The sequence below is a fragment of the Pseudophryne corroboree genome, chromosome 1 (genome assembly GCF_028390025.1).
Source record: "Pseudophryne corroboree isolate aPseCor3 chromosome 1, aPseCor3.hap2, whole genome shotgun sequence".
NCBI classification, from domain to species: domain Eukaryota; kingdom Metazoa; phylum Chordata; class Amphibia; order Anura; family Myobatrachidae; genus Pseudophryne; species Pseudophryne corroboree.
The window spans coordinates 1,184,116,599-1,184,143,740 of record NC_086444.1 but is presented as its reverse complement, the minus strand read 5'-3'; the positions used below and the strand labels follow the sequence as shown (position 1 = coordinate 1,184,143,740).

At 47.8% G+C, this 27,142-nt stretch overlaps 1 protein-coding gene across 3 annotated transcripts in view; it reads right to left on the bottom strand.

The window, feature by feature from the left end:
* Nucleotides 1–12,003, bottom strand: part of LOC134929908 (shootin-1-like) — a 69,134-nt gene extending 57,131 nt beyond the window's left edge. For 2 of the 3 annotated variants that reach the window (XM_063925302.1, XM_063925303.1), the window contains exons 1-2: nucleotides 11,911–12,003; nucleotides 3,174–3,244 (exon numbers count right to left, since the gene is read on the bottom strand). In XM_063925302.1, coding sequence (XP_063781372.1) covers nucleotides 3,174–3,244; nucleotides 11,911–11,983 — 144 coding nt within the window. In that variant the 5' untranslated portion in view covers nucleotides 11,984–12,003. The remainder of the gene's footprint in view (nucleotides 1–3,173; nucleotides 3,245–11,910) is intronic. The other variant, XM_063925304.1, reaches the window with a different exon arrangement.
* Nucleotides 12,004–27,142: the final 15,139 nt, after the last annotated feature.

Genomic DNA, 27,142 nt, shown 5'->3' with positions numbered 1-27,142 from the left:
TGACAACGATTACGGACATGTCGTCTACTGTCACTGCATATGATTCTCTCACCATTGATAGAATGGTGGAGGATTATATGAGTGACCGCATCCAAGTAGGCACGTCACACAGTCCGTACTTATACTGGCAGGAAAAAGAGGCAATTTGGAGGCCCTTGCACAAACTGGCTTTATTCTACCTAAGTTGCCCTCCCACAAGTGTGTACTCCGAAAGAGTGTTTAGTGCCGCCGCTCACCTTGTCAGCAATCGGCGTACGAGGTTACATCCAGAAAATGTGGAGAAGATGATGTTCATTAAAATGAATTATAATCAATTCCTCCGCGGAGACATTGACCAGCAGCAATTGCCTCCACAAAGTACACAGGGAGCTGACATGGTGGATTCCAGTGGGGACGAATTGATAATCTGTGAGGAGGGGGATGTACACGGTGATATATCGGAGGATGATGATGAGGTGGACATCTTGCCTCTGTAGAGCCAGTTTGTGCAAGGAGAGATTAATTGCTTCTTTTTTGGTGGGGGTCCAAACCAACCCGTCATTTCAGTCACAGTCGTGTGGCAGACCCTGTCACTGAAATGATGGGTTGGTTAAAGTGTGCATGTCCTGTTTATACAACATAAGGGTGGGTGGGAGGGCCCAAGGACAATTCCATCTTGCACCTCTTTTTTCTTTTATTTTTCTTTGCGTCATGTGCTGTTTGGGGAGGGTTTTTTGGAAGGGCCATCCTGCGTGACACTGCAGTGCCACTCCTAGATGGGCCCGGTGTTTGTGTCGGCCACTAGGGTCGCTTATCTTACTCACACAGTCAGCTACCTCATTGCGCCTCTTTTTTTCTTTGCGTCATGTGCTGTTTGGGGAGGGTTTTTTGGAAGGGACATCCTGCGTGACACTGCAGTGCCACTCCTAGATGGGCCCAGTGTTTGTGTCGGCCACTAGGGTCGCTTATCTTACTCACACAGTCAGCTACCTCATTGCTCCTCTTTTTTTCTTTGCGTCATGTGCTGTTTGGGGAGGGTTTTTTGGAAGGGCCATCCTGCGTGACACTGCAGTGCCACTCCTAGATGGGCACGGTGTTTGTGTCGGCCACTAGGGTCGCTTATCTTACTCACACAGTCAGCTACCTCATTGCGTCTCTTTTTTTCTTTGCGTCATGTGCTGTTTGGGGAGGGTTTTTTGGAAGGGACATCCTGCGTGACACTGCAGTGCCACTCCTAGATGGGCCCGGTGTTTGTGTCGGCCACTAGGGTCGCTTATCTTACTCACACAGTCAGCTACCTCATTGCGCCTCTTTTTTTCTTTGCGTCATGTGCTGTTTGGGGAGGGTTTTTTGGAAGGGCCATCCTGCGTGACACTGCAGTGCCACTCCTAGATGGGCACGGTGTTTGTGTCGGCCACTAGGGTCGCTAATCTTACTCACACAGCTACCTCATTGCGCCTCTTTTTTTCTTTGCGTCATGTGCTGTTTGGGGAGGGTTTTTTGGAAGGGACATCCTGCGTGACACTGCAGTGCCACTCCTAGATGGGCACGGTGTTTGTGTCGGCCACTAGGGTCGCTTATCTTACTCACACAGCGACCTCGGTGCAAATTTTAGGACTAAAAATAATATTGTGAGGTGTGAGGTGTTCAGAATAGACTGAAAATGAGTGTAAATTATGGTTTTTGAGGTTAATAATACTTTGGGATCAAAATGACCCCCAAATTCTATGATTTAAGCTGTTTTTTAGTGTTTTTTGAAAAAAATACCCGAATCCAAAACACACCCGAATCCGACAAAAAAAATTCGGTGAGGTTTTGCCAAAACGCGGTCGAACCCAAAACACGTCCGCGGAACCGAACCCAAAACCAAAACACAAAACCCGAAAAATTTCAGGCGCTCATCTCTAGTGTGATGTCACGCAGCTTCTGCGGCCCCGCCCCCATAACGGCTGCCAAACGCCGCCGCCCAGCGACCGCCTCTGAGACGGTTGCTAGGAAACGACGGGCTTCGGCCGCCGGGCATGCGCCGGCGCACTGCGGCGCATGCGCTGTTCCGACCCGATCGCTGCGCTACGATAAACTGCAGCGAGCGATCGGGTCGGAATGACCCCCATAGACCTGTCTTCCGTGGCATTATGCAAACCCAGACTCAATGATCAGTCCCTCAGTATCCCTGGAATGTAATTAGGGAGCACCACAGCATTGCTCATATCTGTTGCAGTCCCCGTTTATTTTTAAGAACGAGAGCAGTCCGAATAGGTTTTATGGGGACTGCAAAATCGGCAAATGTATCAAGCTCCCGATAGCTAGTGTCAGCTTTAGATAGTGTTAACCATCGTAGTTTATAGACACTTTGCGACCATTGAAGTAATTGTATCATACGTATACTTTAGGAAGATGTGGAAGAATCATGATTTTTGGGTAGCCCCGGAAGAATGGGAGGGTCTCCCGCTTCCCACCCACTTTATAGCAAATCGCTTAATAAGTGGTCATTTGCATCTCCTCTTCAGGCTTCTCCAGCAAAGGAGAAATGAAAAGTTGGCAAGTATTACTTGTATTCCTTCTTTGGCCGGTATCCTATTAGCAGCAGTAATTTATCGCTGCTGATAGGGGCTATCCAATTAGCCCTATAAACTGGCACTTCTCAGGATTATGCTTCTGGTGCCTTAGGAATGGGAAGCATAATCTGTGATAAGCAGCCGTTTGAGCCATGAAAACACATGCGATTGGGAGTTTATCCCGGATCCCAGGCGTTATCGCATGATCGTGAATCCTTTTTCGGCTGATAAAAACGGCCTTTAATAGGATAGCGCAATACTGAACATCGGTCAAAAATCACGCAATCAGGCCTATTTTTTTGTCCGAAAAAGGATTGCACCTAATAGGATACCCCCTTTAATGTCCAAGAACATCAGTGGCTGTGCTCCTGTGCTGTTGCAGCCTAGGCTGAGGCTTTCTAAGATTAGGGGAATTCATAAGATTTTAAGTAATCAACCCCCAAAATTGTAAGATAGACTACTGATTGAATCTGGGTTTGGATGTGTGGGCGGTGTGGGTTTAGTAGCCCAAATGTGGGGTGACCATCGGAGTGGAGGCAGCCATATTGTAGATACATGTTAGCAGCCTGTTACATCACTAGGAACCAGTGACATCATTGCATTTATCTGTTCCCTGCTATTATAGCGCAGTAGTACCTCGCTCGTGCTGTCTGTGGAGTCTGTACTACTGGATAGCTGATGTTCTGTATCGCTGGCTATTTGGAGATCTGTAGAACAGAAACACAAGTAACTAAGCAGAGTAGAAAATCTTCTAAGGCAAAATAGTTATTTTATTTATTTATTTATTACCAGTTTCTTATATAGCACTGCAAATTCCGATGCGCTTTACAATTGAAAATAACAATGATATAACAAAACTGGGTATTAACAAACATTCATAGAGGTAGGAGGGCCCTGCTCGCAATCTTACAATCTATAGGTAAATAGGCATGGATACACAAGGATAGGTGATTCAGTATCTATTGCATAGTTGTCCACCAGATTGCAAAGGTTCTTGCTGAGCTGCATGATATGGTCACACAGTGATGATGAACCGAGGTCAGGAGGAAGGGAAGTGAAGACATGTGAGGATATGTGTGGACTGTGCAGAGTGGATGCAATTTGATAGGAAAGCTATGAATGTAATGTGAGTGGTTCTGGAATTTGATAGGTTTGTCTGAATCGGTGAGTTTTCAGGGAACGCTTGAAGGTTTGGAGACTAGAGGAGAGTCTTATTGTGAGTGGTAGGGCATTCCACAGAGTGGGTGCAGCCCAAAGAAAGTCCTGCCATCATGAGTGGGAGCGAGTAATGAGTGTGGATGAGAGACGCAGATCTTGTGAAGAGCAAAGAGGCCGGGTTGAGAGATATTTTGAGATAAGCAAAGTGATGTACATTGGTGTAGTTTGGTTAATGGCCTTGTGTGTGAGTAAAAGTACTTTATATTGAATATGGTAGAATACAGGTAACCAATGATTAATACTAGTGATGAGCGGGTTCGGTTTCTCGGAATCCGAACCCCCTCAAACTTCACCCATTTTACACGGTTCCGAGGCAGACTCGGATCCTCCCGCCTTGCTCGGTTAACCAGAGCGTGCCCGAACATCATCATCCCGCTGTTGGATTCTCGCGAGATTCGCATTCTATATAAGGAGCCGCGTGTCGCCGCCATTTTCACTTGTGCATTGGAGATGATAGTGAGAGGACGTGGCTGCGTTCTCTCAGTTTCTGTGTTCAGTGTGCTGCAAATATCTGTGCTCAGTGTGCTGCAAATATCTACGTTCTCTGCCTGAAAAATGCTCCATATCTGTGATGCATTGTAGTATATAGTAGGAGGACAGTGCAGACCAGTGACCACCAGTATTATATAGCAGTACGGTACAGTAGTCCACTGCTCTACCTACCTCTGTGTCGTCAAGTATACTATCCATCCATAACTGTGGTGCATTTTAGTTGTGCGCAGTATATATAGTAAGAAGACAGTGCAGAATTTTGCTGACCACCAGTATATAATATATAGCAGTACGGTACAGTAGTCCACTGCTCTACCTACCTCTGTGTCGTCAAGTATACTATCCATCCATAACTGTGGTGCATTTTAGTTGTGCGCAGTATATATAGTAAGAAGACAGTGCAGAATTTTGCTGACCACCAGTATATAATATATAGCAGTACGGTACAGTAGTCCACTGCTCTACCTACCTCTGTGTCGTCAAGTATACTATCCATCCATACCTGTGGTGCATTTTAGTTGTGCGCAGTATATATAGTAGGAGGACAGTGCAGAATTTTGCTGACCACCAGTATATAATATATAGCAGTACGGTACAGTAGGCCATTGCTATTGATATATTACTGGCATATAATTCCACACATTAAAAAATGGAGAACAAAAATGTGGAGGCTAAAATAGGGAAAGATCAAGATCCACTTCCACCTCGTGCTGAAGCTGCTGCCACTAGTCATGGCCGAGACGATGAAATGCAATCAACGTCGTCTTCCAAGGCCAATGCCCAATGTCATAGTAGAGAGAATGTAAAATTCAAAAAACAAAAGTTCAGTAAAATGACCCAAAAATCTAAATTAAAAGCGTCTGATGAGAAGCGTAAACTAGCCAATATGCCATTTACGACACGGAGTGGCAAGGAACGGCTGAGGCCCTGGCCTATGTTCATGGCTAGTGGTTCAGCTTCACATGAGGATGGAAGCACTCATCCTCTCGCTAGAAAACTGCAGTGCCACTCCTAGGTGGGCCAGGTGTTTGTGTCGGCCACTTGGGTCGTTTAGCTTAGCCAGCCAGCGACCTTGGTGCACCTCTTTTTTTCTTTGCATCATGTGATGTTTGGGGACTATTTTTTTGAAGTGCCATTCTGTCTGACACTGCAGTGCTACTCCTAGATGGGCCAGGTGTTTGTGTCGCCCACTTGGGTCGCTTAGCTTAGTCATCCAGCGACCTCGGTGCAAATTTTAGGACTAAAAATAATATTGTGAGGCGTGAGATGTTCAGAATAGACTGGAAATGAGTGGAAATTATGGTTATTGAGGTTAATAATACTATGGGATAAAAATGACCCCCAAATTCTATGATTTAAGCTGTTTTTGAGGGGTTTTTGTAAAAAAAAAAACGAATCCAAAACACACCCGAATCTAACAAAAAATTTTCAGGGAGGTTTTGCCAAAACGCGTCCGAATCCAAAACACGCCCGCGGAACCGAATCCAAAACCAAAACACAAAACCCGAAAAATATCCGGTGCACATCACTAAGTCCAAGTTGATCATAGCTGTGCTAAATTTAGCACAGCTACGATCATCTTCCCTGACATGCGAGGGGGGCGCCCAGCACAGGCCTAGTCCGCCCCACATGTCAGTCCGGCTTCCTCCCCCCCCCCCCCCCTTGCACAAGTACAAAAGCATTGCACAGCGGCGATGCTTTTGTACTTGTGGAGTAACTCCCGGCCAGCGCAGCTCCTATGGCTGGCCGGGAGTTGATCGTCGCCGTCCCTGGTCGCAGTGACTGCGCGTGATGTCACGCAGCCGCTTTGGCCTGCCCCCTGCACGGTCTGGCCACGCCTGCGTTGCCCGGGCCAAGCACCCATAACAGCTGCCGCTCAGCGACCGCCTCTGCCTGTCAATCAGGCAGAGACGATTGCTAGGAAATTGCGGTGCATGCGCTGTTCTGACCCGATCGCTGCGCTGCGATAAACTTTCCGGTGCACGTCACTAATTAATACAGCTTATTCACATTCTGTAACAGGAAATGGCATCATGGAATATAAGGGAGGCCGGTACATGTAAGGGAGGGGTTAATCGAGACAAGGAAAAAAAAATCTCCACAGCACGCTGCAATAGATTGTCAAGAGACTTGCATCCTATGTGATAATATAAATGCAGAGATCTCAGTGGTCATATGTTTATTTGTTTCTAAATTTAGAGCCCCCCCCCCCCGAGATCCACCAATATTACACTACAAGGATGAGCATACCCTCCAACTACTTATCCCATACCTGCCTCTCAGAAAAATGACCATTAATACGAATTATGACCCTTAAGGTGACTAGCAAGCAATATACTGTAGCTTGTGTAAGCCTATCAAAATAAAATAATATAGTATAATATAACAACTTCTGAGCATAAACAATATAACTTTAGACAAAATACATCCTAACTTACTGTACATCTAACATTTAAGCAAAGAAAATGTACACTGACATACATAGTGGCACGCACAGGCATATACATATACACTGACATACATAGTGGCACGCACAGGCATACACATATACACTGACATACATAGTGGCATACACAGGCATATACATATACACTGACATACATAGTGGCTCACACAGGCATACACATATACACTAACATACATAGTGGCACACACAGGCATATACATATACACTGACATACATAGTGGCTCACACAGGCATACACATATACACTAACATACATAGTGGCTCACACAGGCATATACATATACACTGACATACATAGTGGCTCACACAGGCATACACATATACACTAACATACATAGTGGCACGCACAGGCATACACATATACACTGACATACATAGTGGCATACACAGGCATATACTTTACATATACACTGACATACATAGTGGCACACAAGGCATAAACATATACACTGACATACATAGTGGCATACACAGGCATATACATATACACTGACATACATAGTGGCTCACACAGGCATACACATATACACTAACATACATAGTGGCACACACAGGCATATACATAAACACTGACATATATAGTGGCATACACAGGCACGTACTTATACACTGACATATATAGTGGCACACACAAGCATACACATATACACTGACATAGATAGTGGCACACACAGTCAAATACACATATACACTGACATACCTAGCGGCATACACAGGCACATACATATACACTGACATACATAGTGGCACACACAGTCACATACATATACACTGACATACATAATGGTACACAAAGGCATGCACATATACACTGAAATACATAGTGGCACACAAGGCATATACATATACACTGACATACATAGTTGCATACACAGGCACATACATATACACTGACATACATAGTGGCATACACAGGCACATACATATACACTGACATACATAGTGGCACACACAGGGATACACATATACATTGACATACATAGTGGCACATACAGGCATACACATATAAACTAACATACATAGTGGCATACACAGGCACATACATATATACACTGACATACTTAGTGGCACACAAAGGCATACACATAGACAGGGCCGTAACTACGTGTGTGCCAAGTGGGCTTGGCACACAGCGCAGTTGCCCTGAGGGCGCACGGCCAGCGGCATGTAATGAGTCAAATTGACTCATTACATGCTGCCTCTGTGTGCGCTGTGCGCCGGCCGCCGCGCTGTGAGGACAGCTACAGCGCCGGGCAGCAGTGAAGGAGGAGGACGGAGGGGGAGCCGCAGCAGCGCTATTTGATTGGTAGTAAGCGCCGCTGCAGCATCCCCCTCTCCTTCTGTATTGGCTGCCCGATGCTGCTATGGATGCTGGGATGCGGTTCCTTCATCCCAGCATCCACAGCAGCGCCAGGCAACCAATACAGAAGGAGAGGGGGATGCTGCAGCGGCGCTTACTACCAATCAAATAGCGCTGCTGCGGCTCCCTGCTCCCCCTCCCTCCTCCTCCTTCTCATCTCACTGCACAGAGAGGGAGCTGCACGAGGAGCCTGTCAGCGGGGAGAAGGTAAGTATATCCATCTCTCTCTCTCTCTCTCTCTCTTTCTCTCTCTCTCTCTCTCTTAGGGGGACACCGTCTGCCGCAATGTGTAAAAAGGGGATTGGCTGCCACAATGTGTAAAAAGGGGATTGGCTGCCACAATGTGTAAAAAGGGGATTGGCTGCCACAATGTGTAAAAAGGGGGACTGGCTGCTGTAATGTGTAAAAAGGGGGACTGGCTGCCGCAATGTGTAAAAAGGGGAACTGGCTGCCGCAATGTGTAAAAAGGGGATTGGCTGCCACAATGTGTAAAAAGGGGATTGGCTGCCACAATGTGTAAAAAGGGGGACTGGCTGCCACAATGTGTAAAAAGGGAGACTGGCTGCCGCAATGTGTAAAGAGGGGGACTGGCTGCCGCAATGTGTAAGGGGGACTGGCTGCCGCAATGTGTAAAAAGGGGGACACCGTCTGCCATAATGTGTAAAAACGGGGACGCTGTCTGCTGTAAGGTGTAAAAAGGGGACCCTGTCTGCCGTAATGGTAAAAAAGGGGGACGCTGCCTGCTGTAATGTGTAAAAAAGGGGACGTTGTTTGCCGCAATGTGTAAAGAGGGGGACTGGATGCCGCAATGTGTTAAAAGGGAGACTGTCTGCTGCAATGTATAAAAGTGGCTCTACCTGGTCCTGGTGTAGTGGCGCTACTGTGCAGCGTAATTTGAATAATGTAGACTACTGTGCACCGTAGTATGAATTGCTATTATTTTGTGGCCACGCCCCTTCCCCATGAAGCCACGCCCCTATTAATTTTTTGCGCGCCTACGGTGCGCACTGCCCCTGTCTTACATGGAGGGGGGGGGGGGGGGGGCGCCACTGTCGTTTCTTGCACACAGCGCTAAAATGCCTAGTTACGGCACTGCACATAGACACTGACATACATAGTGGCACACACAGTCACATACATATACACTGACATACATAGTGACACACACAGGCATACACATAGACACTGACATACATAGTGGCATACACAGGCATATACATATACACTGACATATGTAGTGGCATACAGAGGCATACACATATACACTGACATACCCATACCTCCCAACATGACCCTCTCAAGGAGGGACAGAATGCTCTGCTCCTGGACTTTCCTCTCGATCTATGATTGCCATCACCTGTGCTGAAACACCTTTCTTAATCATTAATCTGTTCAACACAGGTGCAGACAATCATAAATAAAGAGAAAAGTCCAGAAGCAGAGCATTGTGTCCCTCCTGGAGAGGGTCATGTTGGGAGGTATGCATAGCTAGTGGCATACACAGGCTCATACACTGACATACATGGTGGCATACACAGGCATACACATATACACTGACATACATAATGGTACACACAGGCATACACATATACACTGACATACATAGTGGCATACACAGGCACATACATATACACTGACATACATGGTGCCATACACAGGCATACACATATACACTGACATACATGGTGGCATACACAGGCACATACATATACACTGACATACATGGTGGCATACACAGGCATACACATATACACTGACATACATGGTGGCATACACGGGCATACACATATACACTGACATACATAGTGGCACACAGGCATATACATATACACTGACATACATAGTGGCATTCTCGACGGTCAGGATACCGGCGTCAGTATTCTGTCTGCCGGGGATCCCGACCGCCGGGATATTAACTACATCCCCTCTGTTCATGTCCCGTGTATGACATACAGCAAGTGGTGTAGGGAGAGGTACAGCCCCCTCCTGACCAGCAGCTGCTGCACTCAGTCAGAGAAAATGGGAGCCACATAGCCGCAACGATCCGGACTCTGGAACACTGGACCGGATCCCTACACATATTTTGCCTCTGTGGAGCTCTCTGTGCCCATCTCCATGTATGTGACAGCTGTCACACAGCAAACGCTGCAGGGAGACGTGCACTGAGAGCTCCACAGCGGCTGAGGTCGCTGCAGGCAACTGGTCCGGCTTTCCAGAGTCCGAACCATGTCGGCTACGTCTGTAGAGGGGCAGCTGCCTGATGCTGAAGCTGCTGGCACAGTAAAAAGACAATGAGTAACCGCCCGCACAGTGGCGGATCGAGGGGGGGGGGGCACCCGGGCCCGTGCCCCCCTGTCATTTATGGCCTCCGTCCTCTGCCCCCCCTCCCCCCCCGGCGCCGCACAGGGAGATGACGGGCGCCCGCTGAGATTGTGTTACCAGCGGGCACCGTCTCTCCTCACTGAAAGCCGGAGGCAGGAGCTCAGTACTGAGCTCCTGCCTCCAGCGCTGTCACTGTGCGGCGTGCGTTATGAGAGAGACCTCAGTCATGACGTCTCTCTCATAGTGCTGAGGAGCGGACGCCAAGAGGAGGAGTACTGCAGCAGTCTGGAAGCGGGAACGGGGCTCGGTAAGTATGTTGTGTTTTCTCTTCCTCAGTGCAGCGGGTGTAGCTACTGGGGACAAACTACGGGGGGACATTACTATTGGGGAGCATCAACAAGGGACATTACTACTTGGTGGGGGGGCATTACTACTGGGGGCATTATTACTGGGGGAGCATCTACTGGGGGGCATTACTACTGGGGGGCATCAACAAGGGACATTACTACTGGGTGGGGGGCATTACTACTGGGGGCATTATTACTGGAGGGGCATTACTACTGGGGGCATTACTACTGGGGGCATCAACAAGGGGCATTACTACTGGGGCATTATTACTGGGGGGGCATCTACTGGGGGGATTACTGCCCCCCAGTAAAAATGTCCCCCAGTAGCTGCTACTGGGGGACATTTTTACTGGGGGGCATCTACTGGGGGCAAACTACTGGGGTACATTATTACTGGTGGCATCTACTGGGTGTATTACAACTGGGGGCATCTACTGGGGCATTACTACTGGGGGGTCATCTATTGGGGGCATACTCCTAGGGGGGCATTACTACTGGGGTACATTATTACTGGGGGCCAACTACAAAGGGACTAACTACTGGGGGCAAACTACAGGAGGGCATTACTACTGGCGGCGTAACTACAGGGGCATTACTACTTGAGGGCTAAACTACAGGGGGGGCATAACTACAGGGGCCAAACTACTGGGGGATAACTACAGGGGCCAAACTACTGGGGGCATTACTACTGGGGGCTAAACTACAAGGGGGACATAACTACAGCGGCTAAATTACAATGGGGCATTACTACTGGTGGCTAAACTACAAGCAGGCAAACTACTGGGGGCATTACCACTGGGAGGCTAAACTAAAGGGGGGGTAAACTACTGGGGTCATAACAGCAGGGGCATTACCACTGGGGGCATAACTACTAGGGCACTAAATAACTGGGGGCATTACTACAGGCAACATTACTACTGGGGGCAATACGGGCATTGCATAAGGGGCACCACTACTATGGGGTCTATATAAGGGGCACTACCAGTACAGTGGACATTGCATAATGAGGGCCACAACTGTGGGCATTGTATAAGAAGCGCCACCTCACATGAACCGAACCCGCACGCAAATGTACTTGCCCCTTCCATGATGCCCCCCCCCCCCATATCATTTTATTTTTAATCCGTTCCTGAGCCCGCACCCCAGTGGTGTAAGGTAGTATGTCACCTGGCATCTGGCAGAGGTCCTCAATGTCGGACATGGTCCACTTGTCTCCAGGTGATATCAGAGATTCCCCCATGTCCTGCTAGATGAGACGCTGTCCTGACACAAACAGGAAATCGGGAGGATTTTATTTTTATACCATTAGAGAACTGAAACTCCCACTCCCATGCCTCATACCACTAGCTGAGCCTCATCACTTCTCCTGTCAGGCCGCCTGGAAGACTTATTGCACATTACCAGTGACTAAGGTCTATGGGGGTCATTCAGAGTTGATCGCTCGCTATGGATTTTTGCAGCGCAGCGATCATGGCAGAACGTGGCTAATCTGCGCATGCATATGCTCGGGCGCGTCGTACGAGTACACAGTGGTTCGTTACCCAGCGATGGCTTCTACGACGATTCCGTTCGCACAACCGGTCGCAAGAAGATTGACAGGAAGAGGGCGTTTGTGGGTGTCAACTGACTGTTTTCTGGGAGTGTTTGGCAAAACGCAGGCGCGTCCAGGCGTTTGCAGGGCGGGTGTCTGACTTCAATTCCGGGAACAAAAAGACTGAAGTGATCGCAAGGACTGAGTAAGTCCAGACCTACTCTGACACTGCACAAAATGTTTTTGCAGAGCTCCGCTGCAAAGACGTTCGCACACTTGCAAAGCGAAAATACACTCCCTCGTGGGCGGCGACTATGCGTTTGCACGGCTGCTAAAAGTAGCTAGCGAGCGATCAACTCGGAATGAGGGCCGATGTACTAAGCCTTGGAGAGAGATAAAGTATCAACCAGCTCCTAACTGTTATTTTTCAAACACAGCCAGTTACGTGGCAGTAAGGAGCTGATTGGTTGGATCTTTATCACCATCCACTTTATCTCTCTCCACTTTATCTCTCTCCAAGGCTTAGCACATAGACCCCTAATGGTCCTCCTATTTATCATGCTGCACTGCAAATAGGCACTGTACACTATCACTCCTCATCACCACATATTGTGCCAATAGGGAACAATAGGGCAGATGTATCAACCTGGAAAAAGGGATAAACCAGTGATAAGTGCAAGGTGATATCGCACCGGCCAGTCATTGCGGATTTGAAAAATGACAGGAGCTGACTGGCTGGTGCGTTATCACTAGAGATGAGCGGGTTCGGTTTCTCGGAATCCGAACCCCCCCGAACTTCACCCATTTTACATAGTTCCGAGGCAGACTCGGATCCTCCCGCCTTGCTCGGTTAACCCTAGCGCGCCCGAACGTCATCATCCCCCTGTCGGATTCTCGCGAGATTCCTATTCTATATAAGGAGCCGCGCGACGCTGTCATTTTCACTCGTGCATTGGAGATGATAGGGAGAGGACGTGCAGCGTACTCTCAGTTTCTGTGTTCAGTGTGCTGCAAATATCTGTGCTCAGTGTGCTGCAAATATCTGTGCTCAGTGTGCTGCAAATATCTACGTTCTCTGCCTAAAAAACGCTCCATATCTGTGCTGCATTGTAGTATAGGAGGACAGTGCAGAATTTTGCTGACCACCAGTATATAATATATAGCAGTACGGTACAGTAGTCCACTGATCTACCAACCTCTGTGTCGGCAAGTATACTGTCCATCCATACCTGTGGTGCATTTTAGTTGTGTGCAGTGTTATATAGTTGGAGGACAGTGCAGAATTTTGCTGACCACCAGTATATATATAGCAGTACGGTACAGTAGTCCACTGCTCTACCTCTGTGTCATCAAGTATACTACAAAAGTTCAGTAAAATGACCCAAAAATCAAAATGAAAAGCATCTGAGGAGAAGCGTAAACTTGCCAATATGCCATTTACGACACGGAGTGGCAAGGAACGGCTGAGGCCCTGGCCTATGTTCATGGCTAGTGGTTCAGATTCACATGATGGAAGCACTCATCCTCCCACTAGAAAACTGCAGTGCTTCTCCTAGATGGGCCAGGTGTTTGTGTCGGCCACTTGGGTCGCTTAGCTTAGTCACTAAAAAAAATAAGCTTGGGCTGGCCCTGAGTACAGTGCAAAGTTTTGCTGACCAGTGACCAGTGACCACCAGTATTATACGTTCTCTGCCTGAAAAACGCTCCATATCTGTGCTGCATTGTAGTATATAGTAGGAGTACAGTGCATAATTTTGCTGACCACCAGTATATAATATATAGCAGTACGGTACAGAAGGCCTCTGTGTCGTCAAGTATACTATCCATCCATACCTGTGGTGCATTTCAGTTTTGCACAGTATATAGTAGGCCATTGCTATTGATACTGGCATATAATTCCACACATTAAAAAATGGAAAATAAAAATGTAGAGGGTAAAATAGGGAAAGATCAAGATCCACTTCCACCTCGTGCTGAAGCTGCTGCCACTAGTCATGGCCGAGACGATAACATGCCATCAACGTCGTCTGCCAAGGCCAATGCCCAATGTCATAGTAGAGAGCATGTAAAATCCTTAAAAACACTAAAGTTCAGTAAAATGACCCAAAAATCTAAATTAAAAGCATCTGAGGAGAAGCGTAAACTTGCCAATATGCCATTTACGACACGAAGTGGCAAGGATTGGCTGAGGCCCTGGCCTATGTTCATGGCTAGTGGTTCAGCTTCACATGAGGATGGAAGCACTCATCCTCTCGCTAGAAAACTGCAGTGCTTCACCTAGATGGGCCAGGTGTTTGTGTCGGCCACTTGGGTCGCTTAGCTTAGTCACACAGCTACCTCATTGCGCCTCTTTTTTTCTTTGCATCATGTGCTGTTTGGGGACAATTTTTTTGAAGTGCCATCCTGTCTGACACTGCAGTGCGACTCCTAGATGGGCAAGGTGTTTGTGTCGGCCACTTGGGTCGCTTAGCTTAGTCACACAGCTACCTCATTGCGCCTCTTTTTTTCTTTGCATCATGTGCTGTTTGGGGACTATTTTTTTTAAGTGCCATCCTGTCTGACACTGCAGTGCCACTCCTAGATGGGCCAGGTGTTTGTGTCAGCCACTTGGGTCGCTTAGCTTAGTCACACAGCTACCTCATTGCGCCTCTTTTTTCTTTGCATCATGTGCTGTTTGGGGACAATTTTTTTGAAGTGCCATCCTGTCTGACACTGCAGTGCCACACCTAGATGGGCAAGGTGTTTGTGTCGGCCACTTGGGTCGCTTTGCTTAGTCACACAGCTACCTCATTGCGCCTCTTTTTTTCTTTGCATCATGTGCTGTTTGGGGACTATTTTTTTGAAGTGCCATCCTGTCTGACACTGCAGTGCTTCTCCTAGATGGGCCAGGTGTTTGTGTCGGCCACTTGGGTCGCTTAGCTTAGTCACACAGCTACCTCATTGCGCCTCTTTTTTCTTTGCATCATGTGCTGTTTGGGGACAATTTTTTTGAAGTGCCATCCTGCCTGACACTGCAGTGCCACTCCTAGATGGGTCAGGTGTTTGTGTCGGCCACTTGGGTTGCTTAGCTTAGTCATCCAGCGACCTTGGTGCAAATTTTAGGACTAAAAATAATATTGTGAGGTGTTCAGAATAGACTGAAAATGAGTGGAAATTCTGGTTATTGAGGTTAATAATACTATGTGATCAAAATGACCCACAAATTCTATGATTTAAGCTGTTTTTGAGGGTTTTTGTAAAAAAAAAAAACAGAATCCAAAACACACCCGAATCCGACAAAAAGTTTTCAGGGAGGTTTTGCCAAAACGCGTCCGAATCCAAAACACGGCCGCGGAACCGAATTCAAAACCAAAACACAAAACCCGAAAAATTTCCGGTGCACATCTCTATTCTGAGCTCATCTCCCTCATAAAATACTTAACCACTTGCCTGGCATGGTCATACACCAGCCAGTGCAGTATCTGATCTGGTCGCACAGGATGAGACCAGTCAGATAAACAGAGTGGGCCGCTGCAGGAAGAGAATCTTCCCGCAGCTGCCACTCTCAGAAGGATGACAGCAGGACTCCCACACGCTGGCTGCAGGTATTAGAAGCCACTGGAGGAATATAAATGAACCGCCTCAGTCTCCTCAGGGTGTACCTGGTTGCTGTGCTGCTGTGAAAATTAAAGTAGCGATGGTCGCAATCAGTGGTGGCTCCTACCTTTTTCAGGCAAAGGGTCAAGCCGGTGAGGGTGCGCAGTGAGTTGGCCCCTGGCACCTGCGCACTGGATCTGACAGGTGCTGAGACTTGTGCATGCACACAAGCGGATGCTTGAGTGCACATGCGCATCGGGCCATAGAAGCTGGATTGGGCTGACAACAAGGCAGGGAGTGGTTTCACACTGGCAGGGCCGGCTCCAGGCCTACTAGCACCTTGAGCGAGAAAATGTCAAAGCGCCCCCTCCCATCCTCTATGCGCGCGCCTTCGGCACGTGCGTGCTCCTGGAAAAGCAGACGTGGCCTCGCAACTTCATATTATCAAACCATAAATAAATAAATAAATACATTTTCACCCCCCCTCTACGCACACAATTAGCAGCCTTACACATAACAGCCACAGTAGTGTTCCTTACACACAAAGGCCCTCATTCCGAGTTGATCGCTCGCTAGCTGCTTTTAGCAGCAGTGCAAACGCTAAGCCGCCGCCCTCTGGGAGCGTATCTTAGCTTAGCAGAAGTGGAACAAAAAAAGATTGTGCAGTTTCTGAGCAGCTCGTGACTTACTCCTAGCTAGCGTTCTCTCCAGAATGTTTAGTTCCTGTTTTGACAACACAAACACGCCCTGCGTTCGGCCAGCCACTCCCCCATTTCCCCAGCCACTCCTGCCTTTTTACCTGACACGCCTGCGTTTTTCCACACACTCCCCGAAAACGGTCAGTTACCATTCAGAAACACCCACTTCCTGTCAATCACTCTGCGGCCAGCAGTGCGACTGAAAAGCATCGCTAGACCTTATGTGAAACTACATCGGCTTTTGTGAAAGTACGATGCGCGTGCGCACTGCGCCCCATACGCATGCGCAGAAGTGTCGCTTTTTCACCTAATCGCTGTGCTGCGACCCAAAGCAGCTAGCGATCAACTTGGAATGACCCCCAATGTCTCCAGTATAATGACAGCTACACATAATGTCTACAGTAGTGCAGTGTCAGATAGACATGATATACCCCCCAGCAGTGCCAGCTACACATGACATGCCCCCCAGCAGTGCCAGCTACACATGACATGCCCCCCAGCAGTGCCTGCTACACATGACATGCCCCCCTGCAGTGCCTGATACACATGACATGCCCACCAGCAGTGCCAGCTACACATGATATGCCCCCCAGCAGGGCCAGCTACACATGATAGTGTTCGATCTAGGATTTTTTTAGGGCAGGGTGCTGATCACGGGGAGGGCACATTTTGCATTCAGGAGGGCACATTTTTAAGTTAGAAGGGTAAAATTATGTACATACCATAATGCTTGGTGCTCCCCTGGCGAAATAATGGACAGTGCGCACCAAAGTTGTGCAGCAAAAATGTAGGGGTATTGCTTCGTGGGGAAGGGGCGTGGCCACATAATAGTGGCAATTCGCATTACACCATACAGTAGTGCAGCTAATACACATTGCACCAGGTAGAACCTCCTATACACACGGGTGCTCGAGTCGAACATTCCTGGAGCCGGCCCTGCACACTGGAAGCCCGCTCTCTGCTTTTCGCAGCCCGGTCTGGCAGTCCCGGAGGGAGGAGACACCATCCAATGGGACTGCCTGCCTGCAGGTGACTGGCAGGTAGGACTTCCAATAGGAAGTCACTGCCAGTCACAGTGAAATCACTGAACCAGTGCAGTCACACAGACAGGTTCAGCTGAGCTCACTGAAGTGGTGTATTTTACTGTGGTGGCGGCAGCCCATAGGTAAAGTCTGCCACCGGTCGTGATGTTCCAATGTTTACAAAAAATCATTTTCGGGAGCTGCTTTTCCTTGCGCTATATGCAGTTTGAGCAGTGGCAGCCCCTGCCTCAAATCACGGGAGGTGAGTACACGGATGGCATGGGAGAAGGTGCGGGAGTTTCCTGGGGGTACACTGTGCAGCCATGATGCTACAGCCGACATTTGGAGTCCCGCCCCCTCGCGGCTGTACGTTGCAATTCACTAGTCAGAGCTTAGGGAGTGCAGCCAATACGACATAATTCTCATAGAATGGCTTCATATTGGCCAAATTTGCTCCGCCCCATCGCCTCCGACCCGCGAATCGCTGCAATTTGTCTGTGTTTGCTCCTGATATTGGGGGGTGGATAGGCATAGAGGTAATTTTATTGGAGGGGGCCCGCACAATTCAGTTGTCCCGGGGCCTCCATAAGCCTTAATCCGGCCCTGCGGGTGATACATACACCCAATATGATTATCTTGCCCAGGTTGCATTGTAAATGCAATCATTGATAAATGGGCCCCGAAGTATCCGTTTGGCATTATGTTACAGTATCGGCACGTCGGCAGCAGAAGGATATCTTCCCCTCTGTATGAATTTACTGGAAACAAAATGTAAATCCAAGTATCAACAAGACGATAATAATAATATGTGTACTATATACAGTATGTGACAGAGACTGCAGCTTCCAGTTCCCGTATATATATATATATATATATATATATATATATACATACCAGTAATGCCTGTATCCGTACCAAGTGTCATTTCTTTCTTTCCCATTGTATGTCCTCAGATAGGTGAGCCTGTGCACTTCCCATGCTTGGCTGTCTTAGGTTATGTTCTACTATCTGTGGGGGGGATCTGCACTTCAGTTTTGGCTTCCACACTTCCACCTAATCACACGGCAGTGGAGTGTCAGCATGTGTCCCGCTTCTCCTTTCCATGCAGTCTCTCCTGTATCTGTTTCACACTGCAGATTAACTGTTTCACTGACCTGTTATAACCCCCAGTCTTTGGGAGGGAGTCTCAGTGTCCACTGTCTCTACATCCACTAAGACCCCTGGACTGCCGGAAGCCCGACCCCCAACCCCAAGTGGTTCTACTCCACTGCTATACCTATGTATGTATAGAGTCAGCGTGCATACTCCACTGCTGCCACTGTACGTCTGTTCCCACCTACGGGACCGGTGCAGGGTTTCTAGATGCCCTAAGCAACATTTTATCTCTGTGCACCCCCTCCCCCATCCCATCACCTATTTGCCAGCTCTGCTGTGCAACTTTCCCTCATCCCGTCACCTGTGTCTGGTCTCCTTTTTGCCATACCCAAACCATCCCGTCACCTGGATCCCTTTGTGTGCAGCTTCCCCCACTCCATCACCTGTATCCCAGCTCCTCTCAGCCACTTACTCCCATACCGTCACCTAATATATATATATATATATATATATATATATTAGAGATGAGCGGGTTCGGTTCCTCTGAATCCGAACCCGCCCGAACTTCATGTTTTTTTACACGGGTCCAAGCGACTCGGATCTTCCCGCCTTGCTCGGCTAACCCGAGCGCGCCCGAACGTCATCATCACGCTGTCGGATTCTCGCGAGGCTCGGATTCTATCGCGAGACTCGGATTCTATATAAGGAGCCGCGCGTCGCCGCCATTTTCACACGTGCATTGAGATTGATAGGGAGAGGACGTGGCTGGCGTCCTCTCCGTTTAGAAAATAGATAGGAGAGTGAGAGTGAGACACTTCATTTACTTACTGGAGCTTAGGAGGAGTTATACTAGTGACTGATGACCAGTGACCTGACCACCAGTGCAGTTTTATAATTTATTATTATTTAATAATCCGTTCTGTTCTTGTTCTCTGCCTGAAAAAAACGATACACAGTGACTCAGTCACATACCATATCTGTGCTCAGCCCAGTGTGCTGCATCATCTATGTATAATATCTGACTGTGCTCACACAGCTTAATTGTGGGGGAGACTGGGGAGCAGTTATAGGTTATAGCAGGAGCCAGGAGTACATATTAAACAGTGCACACTTTTCCTGCCAGAGTGCCACTGCCAGTGTGACTGACCACTGACCAGTGACCTGACCACACTGACCACCAGTATAGTATATTGTGATTGTCTGCCTGAAAAAGTTAAACACTCGTCGTGTGACTTGTGTGGTGTTTTTTTATTCTATAAAAAACTCATTCTGCTGACAGACAGTGTCCAGCAGGTCCGTCATTATATAATATATACCTGTCCGGCTGCAGTAGTGATATATATATATTTTTTATATCATTATTTATCATCCAGTCTATACTAGCAGCAGACACAGTACAGTAGTTCACGGCTGTAGCTACCTCTGTGTCGGCACTCGGCAGTCCATCCATAATTGTATACCACCTACCCGTGGTTTTTTTTTTCTTTCTTTATACATACATACTACATCTCATTATCATCCAGTCTATATTAGCAGCAGACACAGTACAGTACGGTAGTCCACGGCTGTAGCTACCTCTGTGTCGGCACTCGGCAGTCCATCCATAATTGTATACCACCTACCCGTGGTTTTTTTATTCTTTCTTCTTTATACATACATACTACATCTCATTATCATCCAGTCTATATTAGCAGCAGACACAGTACAGTACGGTAGTCCACGGCTGTAGCTACCTCTGTGTCGGCACTCGGCAGTCCATCCATAATTGTATACCACCTACCCGTGGTTTTTTTTTCTTTCTTCTTTATACATACTACATCTCATTATCATCCAGTCTATATTAGCAGCAGACACAGTACGGTAGTCCACGGCTGTAGCTACCTCTGTGTCGGCACTCGGCAGTCCATCCATAATTGTATACCACCTACCCGTGGTTTTTTCTTTCTTTCTTCTTTATACATACTACATCTCATTATCATCCAGTCTATAGTAGCAGCAGACACAGTACAGTACGGTAGTCCACGGCTGTAGCTACCTCTGTGTCGGCACTCGGCAGTCCATCCATAATTGTATACCACCTACCCGTGTTTTTTTTTTTCTTTCTTCTTTATACATACTACATCTCATTATCAACCAGTCTATATTAGCAGCAGACACAGTACGGTAGTCCACGGCTGTAGCTACCTCTGTGTCGGCACTCGGCAGTCCATCCATAATTGTATACCACCTACCCGTGTTTTTTTTTTTCTTTCTTCTTTATACATACTACATCTCATTATCATCCAGTCTATATTAGCAGCAGACACAGTACAGTACGGTAGTCCACGGCTGTAGCTACCTCTGTGTCGGCACTCGGCAGTCCATCCATAATTGTATACCACCTACCCGTGGTTTTTTTTTCTTTCTTCTTTATACATACTACATCTCATTATCATCCAGTCTATATTAGCAGCAGACACAGTACGGTAGTCCACGGCTGTAGCTACCTCTGTGTCGGCACTCGGCAGTCCATCCATAATTGTATACCACCTACCCGTGGTTTTTTTTTTCTTTCTTCTTTATACATACATACTACATCTCATTATCATCCAGTCTATATTAGCAGCAGACACAGTACGGTAGTCCACGGCTGTAGCTACCTCTGTGTCGGCACTCGGCAGTCCATCCATAATTGTATACCACCACCTACCCGTGGTTTTTTTTTTCTTTCTTCTTTATACATACTACATCTCATTATCAACCAGTCTATATTAGCAGCAGACACAGTACGGTAGTCCACGGCTGTAGCTACCTCTGTGTCGGCACTCGGCAGTCCATCCATAATTGTATACCACCTACCCGTGGTTTTTTTTTCTTTCTTCTTTATACATACTACATCTCATTATCAACCAGTCTATATTAGCAGCAGACACAGGACGGTAGTCCACGGCTGTAGCTACCTCTGTGTTGGCACTCGGCAGTCCATCCATAATTGTATACTAGTATCCATCCATCTCCATTGTTTACCTGAGGTGCCTTTTAGTTGTGCCTATTAAAATATGGAGAACAAAAATGTTGAGGTTCCAAAATTAGGGAAAGATCAAGATCCACTTCCACCTCGTGCTGAAGCTGCTGCCACTAGTCATGGCCGAGACGATGAAATGCCAGCAACGTCGTCTGCCAAGGCCGATGCCCAATGGCATAGTACAGAGCATGTCAAATCCAAAACACCAAATATCAGTAAAAAAAGGACTCCAAAACCTAAAATAAAATTGTCGGAGGAGAAGCGTAAACTTGCCAATATGCCATTTACCACACGGAGTGGCAAGGAACGGCTGAGGCCCTGGCCTATGTTCATGGCTAGTGGTTCAGCTTCACATGAGGATGGAAGCACTCAGCCTCTCGCTAGAAAAATAAAAAGACTCAAGCTGGCAAAAGCAGTAGCACCGCAAAGAACTGTGCGTTCTTCGAAATCCCAAATCCACAAGGAGAGTCCAATTGTGTCGGTTGCGATGCCTGACCTTCCCAAAACTGGACGTGAAGAGCATGCGCCTTCCACCATTTGCACGCCCCCTGCAAGTGCTGGAAGGAGCACCCGCAGTCCAGTTCCTGATAGTCAGATTGAAGATGTCAGTGTTGAAGTACACCAGGATGAGGAGGATATGGGTGTTGCTGGCGCTGGGGAGGAAATTGACCAGGAGGATTCTGATGGTGAGGTGGTTTGTTTAAGTCAGGCACCCGGGGAGACACCTGTTGTCCGTGGGAGGAATATGGCCACTGACATGCCTGGTGAAAATACCAAAAAAATCAGCTCTTCGGTGTGGAACTATTTCAACAGAAATGCGGACAACAGGTGTCAAGCCGTGTGTTGCCTTTGTCAAGCTGTAATAAGTAGGGGTAAGGACGTTAACCACCTCGGAACATCCTCCCTTATACGTCACCTGCAGCGCATTCATAATAAGTCAGTGACAAGTTCAAAAACTTTGGGCGACAGCGGAAGCAGTCCACTGACCAGTAAATCCCTTCCTCTTGTAACCAAGCTCACGCAAACCACCCCACCAACTCCCTCAGTGTCAATTTCCTCCTTCCCCAGGAATGCCAATAGTCCTGCAGGCCATGTCACTGGCAATTCTGATGATTCCTCTCCTGCCTGGGATTCCTCCGATGCATCCTTGCGTGTAACGCCTACTGCTGCTGGCGCTGCTGTTGTTGCTGCTGGGAGTCGATGGTCATCCCAGAGGGGAAGTCGTAAGCCCACTTGTACTACTTCCAGTAAGCAATTGACTGTTCAACAGTCCTTTGCGAGGAAGATGAAATATCACAGCAGTCATCCTGCTGCAAAGCGGATAACTGAGGCCTTGACAACTATGTTGGTGTTAGACGTGCGTCCGGTATCCGCCGTTAGTTCACAGGGAACTAGACAATTTATTGAGGCAGTGTGCCCCCGTTACCAAATACCATCTAGGTTCCACTTCTCTAGGCAGGCGATACCGAGAATGTACACGGACGTCAGAAAAAGACTCACCAGTGTCCTAAAAAATGCAGTTGTACCCAATGTCCACTTAACCACGGACATGTGGACAAGTGGAGCAGGGCAGGGTCAGGACTATATGACTGTGACAGCCCACTGGGTAGATGTATGGACTCCCGCCGCAAGAACAGCAGCGGCGGCACCAGTAGCAGCATCTCGCAAACGCCAACTCTTTCCTAGGCAGGCTACGCTTTGTATCACCGGTTTCCAGAATACGCACACAGCTGAAAACCTCTTACGGAAACTGAGGAAGATCATCGCGGAATGGCTTACCCCAATTGGACTCTCCTGTGGATTTGTGGCATCGGACAACGCCAGCAATATTGTGTGTGCATTAAATATGGGCAAATTCCAGCACGTCCCATGTTTTGCACATACCTTGAATTTGGTGGTGCAGAATTTTTAAAAAAACGACAGGGGCGTGCAAGAGATGCTGTCGGTGGCCAGAAGAATTGCGGGACACTTTCGGCGTACAGGCACCACGTACAGAAGACTGGAGCACCACCAAAAACTACTGAACCTGCCCTGCCATCATCTGAAGCAAGAAGTGGTAACGAGGTGGAATTCAACCCTCTATATGCTTCAGAGGTTGGAGGAGCAGCAAAAGGCCATTCAAGCCTATACAATTGAGCACGATATAGGAGGTGGAATGCACCTGTCTCAAGCGCAGTGGAGAATGATTTCAACGTTGTGCAAGGTTCTGATGCCCTTTGAACTTGCCACACGTGAAGTCAGTTCAGACACTGCCAGCCTGAGTCAGGTCATTCCCCTCATCAGGCTTTTGCAGAAGAAGCTGGAGACATTGAAGGAGGAGCTAACACGGAGCGATTCCGCTAGGCATGTGGGACTTGTGGATGGAGCCCTTAATTCGCTTAACAAGGATTCACGGGTGGTCAATCTGTTGAAATCAGAGCACTACATTTTGGCCACCGTGCTCGATCCTAGATTTAAAGCCTACCTTGGATCTCTCTTTCCGGCAGACACAAGTCTGCTGGGGTTGAAAGACCTGCTGGTGAGAAAATTGTCAAGTCAAGCGGAACGCGACCTGTCAACATCTCCTCCTTCACATTCTCCCGCAACTGGGGGTGCGAGGAAAAGGCTCAGAATTCCGAGCCCACCCGCTGGCGGTGATGCAGGGCAGTCTGGAGCGACTGCTGATGCTGACATCTGGTCCGGACTGAAGGACCTGACAACGATTACGGACATGTCGTCTACTGTCACTGCATATGATTCTCTCAACATTGAAAGAATGGTGGAGGATTATATGAGTGACCGCATCCAAGTAGGCACGTCACACAGTCCGTACTTATACTGGCAGGAAAAAGAGGCAATTTGGAGGCCCTTGCACAAACTGGCTTTATTCTACCTAAGTTGCCCTCCCACAAGTGTGTACTCCGAAAGAGTGTTTAGTGCCGCCGCTCACCTTGTCAGCAATCGGCGTACGAGGTTACATCCAGAAAATGTGGAGAAGATGATGTTCATTAAAATGAATTATAATCAATTCCTCCGCGGAGACATTGACCAGCAGCAATTGCCTCCACAAAGTACACAGGGAGCTGAGATGGTGGATTCCAGTGGGGACGAATTGATAATCTGTGAGGAAGGGGATGTACACGGTGATATATCGGAGGATGATGATGAGGTGGACATCTTGCCTCTGTAGAGCCAGTTTGTGCAAGGAGAGATTAATTGCTTCTTTTTTGGTGGGGGTCCAAACCAACCCGTCATATCAGTCACAGTCGTGTGGCAGACCCTGTCACTGAAATGATGGGTTGGTTAAAGTGTGCATGTCCTGTTTATACAACATAAGGGTGGGTGGGAGGGCCCAAGGACAATTCCATCTTGCACCTCTTTTTTCTTTAATTTTTCTTTGCGTCATGTGCTGTTTGGGGAGGGTTTTTTGGAAGGGCCATCCTGCGTGACACTGCAGTGCCACTCCTAGATGGGCCCGGTGTTTGTGTCGGCTACTAGGGTTGCTTATCTTACTCACACAGCTACCTCATTGCGCCTCTTTTTTTCTTTGCGTCATGTGCTGTTTGGGGAGGGTTTTTTGGAAGGGACATCCTGCGTGACACTGCAGTGCCACTCCTAGATGGGCCCGGTGTTTGTGTCGGCCACTAGGGTCGCTTATCTTACTCACACAGCTACCTCATTGCGCCTCTTTTTTTCTTTGCGTCATGTGCTGTTTGGGGAGGGTTTTTTGGAAGGGACATCCTGCGTGACACTGCAGTGCCACTCCTAGATGGGCCCGGTGTTTGTGTCGGCCACTAGGGTCGCTTATCTTACTCACACAGCTACCTCATTGCGCCTCTTTTTTTCTTTGCGTCATGTGCTGTTTGGGGAGGGTTTTTTGGAAGGGACATCCTGCGTGACACTGCAGTGCCACTCCTAGATGGGCCCGGTGTTTGTGTCGGCCACTAGGGTCGCTTATCTTACTCACACAGCTACCTCATTGCGCCTCTTTTTTCTTTGCGTCATGTGCTGTTTGGGGAGGGTTTTTTGGAAGGGACATCCTGCGTGACACTGCAGTGACACTCCTAGATGGGCCAGGTGTTTGTGTCGGCCACTAGGGTCGCTTAGCTTAGTCATCCAGCGACCTCGGTGCAAATTTTAGGACTAAAAATAATATTGTGAGGAGTGAGGTATTCAGAATAGACTGAAAATGAGTGGAAATGATGGTTTTTGAGGTTAATAATACTTTGGGATCAAAATGACCCCCAAATTCTATGATTTAAGCTGTTTTTTAGGTTTTTTGGAAAAAAACACCCGAATCCAAAACACACCCAAATCCGACAAAAAAAATTTGGTTAGGTTTTGCCAAAACGCGGTCGAACCCAAAACACGGCCGCGGAACCGAACCCAAAACCAAAACACAAAACCCGAAAAATTTCCGGCGCTCATCTCTAATATATATATACATACATACCTCCCGACATTGCTTGCAGGGGAAGAGGGACATCCGCGCGGCAAAGGCGCGCCCGATTTTTGAAAGGGGCGTGGCTTGATGAAAAGGGGTGTGGCTTCACGGGAGTCCTCCAGTTGCGACCCACGCCCCCCACTTTCATCACTGACGGGGCATGCTCAGTGCTCTCTGAGCTGTTGGCATGCTCCCTCTCCCTCTGTCACCTGTGAATAGACGCTGTACGCATGAGAGAGACAGAGCCTCCCAACTGCCATTCCCCGCCCCACCCTTCCCACCACCACCACCGCGGGACACTGTAGTCCGCGGGTGGAACAGCGGGACAGTCCCCAAAAAAACGTGACTGCTCTGGGAAAATCAGGACAGTTGGAAGGTATATATATATATATATATGGTGTCGACATACAGTACTTTATAGCAACAGATACAAAAGGTTTACAGATGGAAGATCATCAGTGCCTAAGGTCGACAGTTTCAAAAGGTTAACATGACAGTGGTCGACATGTTTTTCGAGGTTTTCAGGTGTTTTACTAACATTTGCTTAGTTTACTATCCACATGGATAAATTGGGTATAGCAACCCGTGGCAATCACAGTGGTAGCGGAGCAAACCACCATGCCTGAGGCCCAAAAACTTGTGTCGACGATTGTCACGTCGACCTTTTCACCCTGTCAAACTTTTGAACCTGTCAACCTTAACCGCTGTCTGCATTTATCCGTCTACCTCTTGTACCTGTTGACCTAATGCATGTTAACCAAATGTTGTAGACCTTTTAACTATTATACCACACCCGATTTGAATACCTACTCCTTCAAAGTATCCGTATCATTATTTCCAATGTTTATTGCTCTCATTCACAAAAGTGATTATGAAGTATTCTGCTTTATTCACGCCTTCCAAGTAAAGATAATATTAGTGCACTATATTTATGTGAATTTACTGTCTTGGGACCTCCTGCCTCTCTGCTGTGGTGTGGAGGGTATCCGGACTCCAGGTCGACAGCACAAAGGTCGACACACTTTAGGTCGACACCAATTGGTCGACACA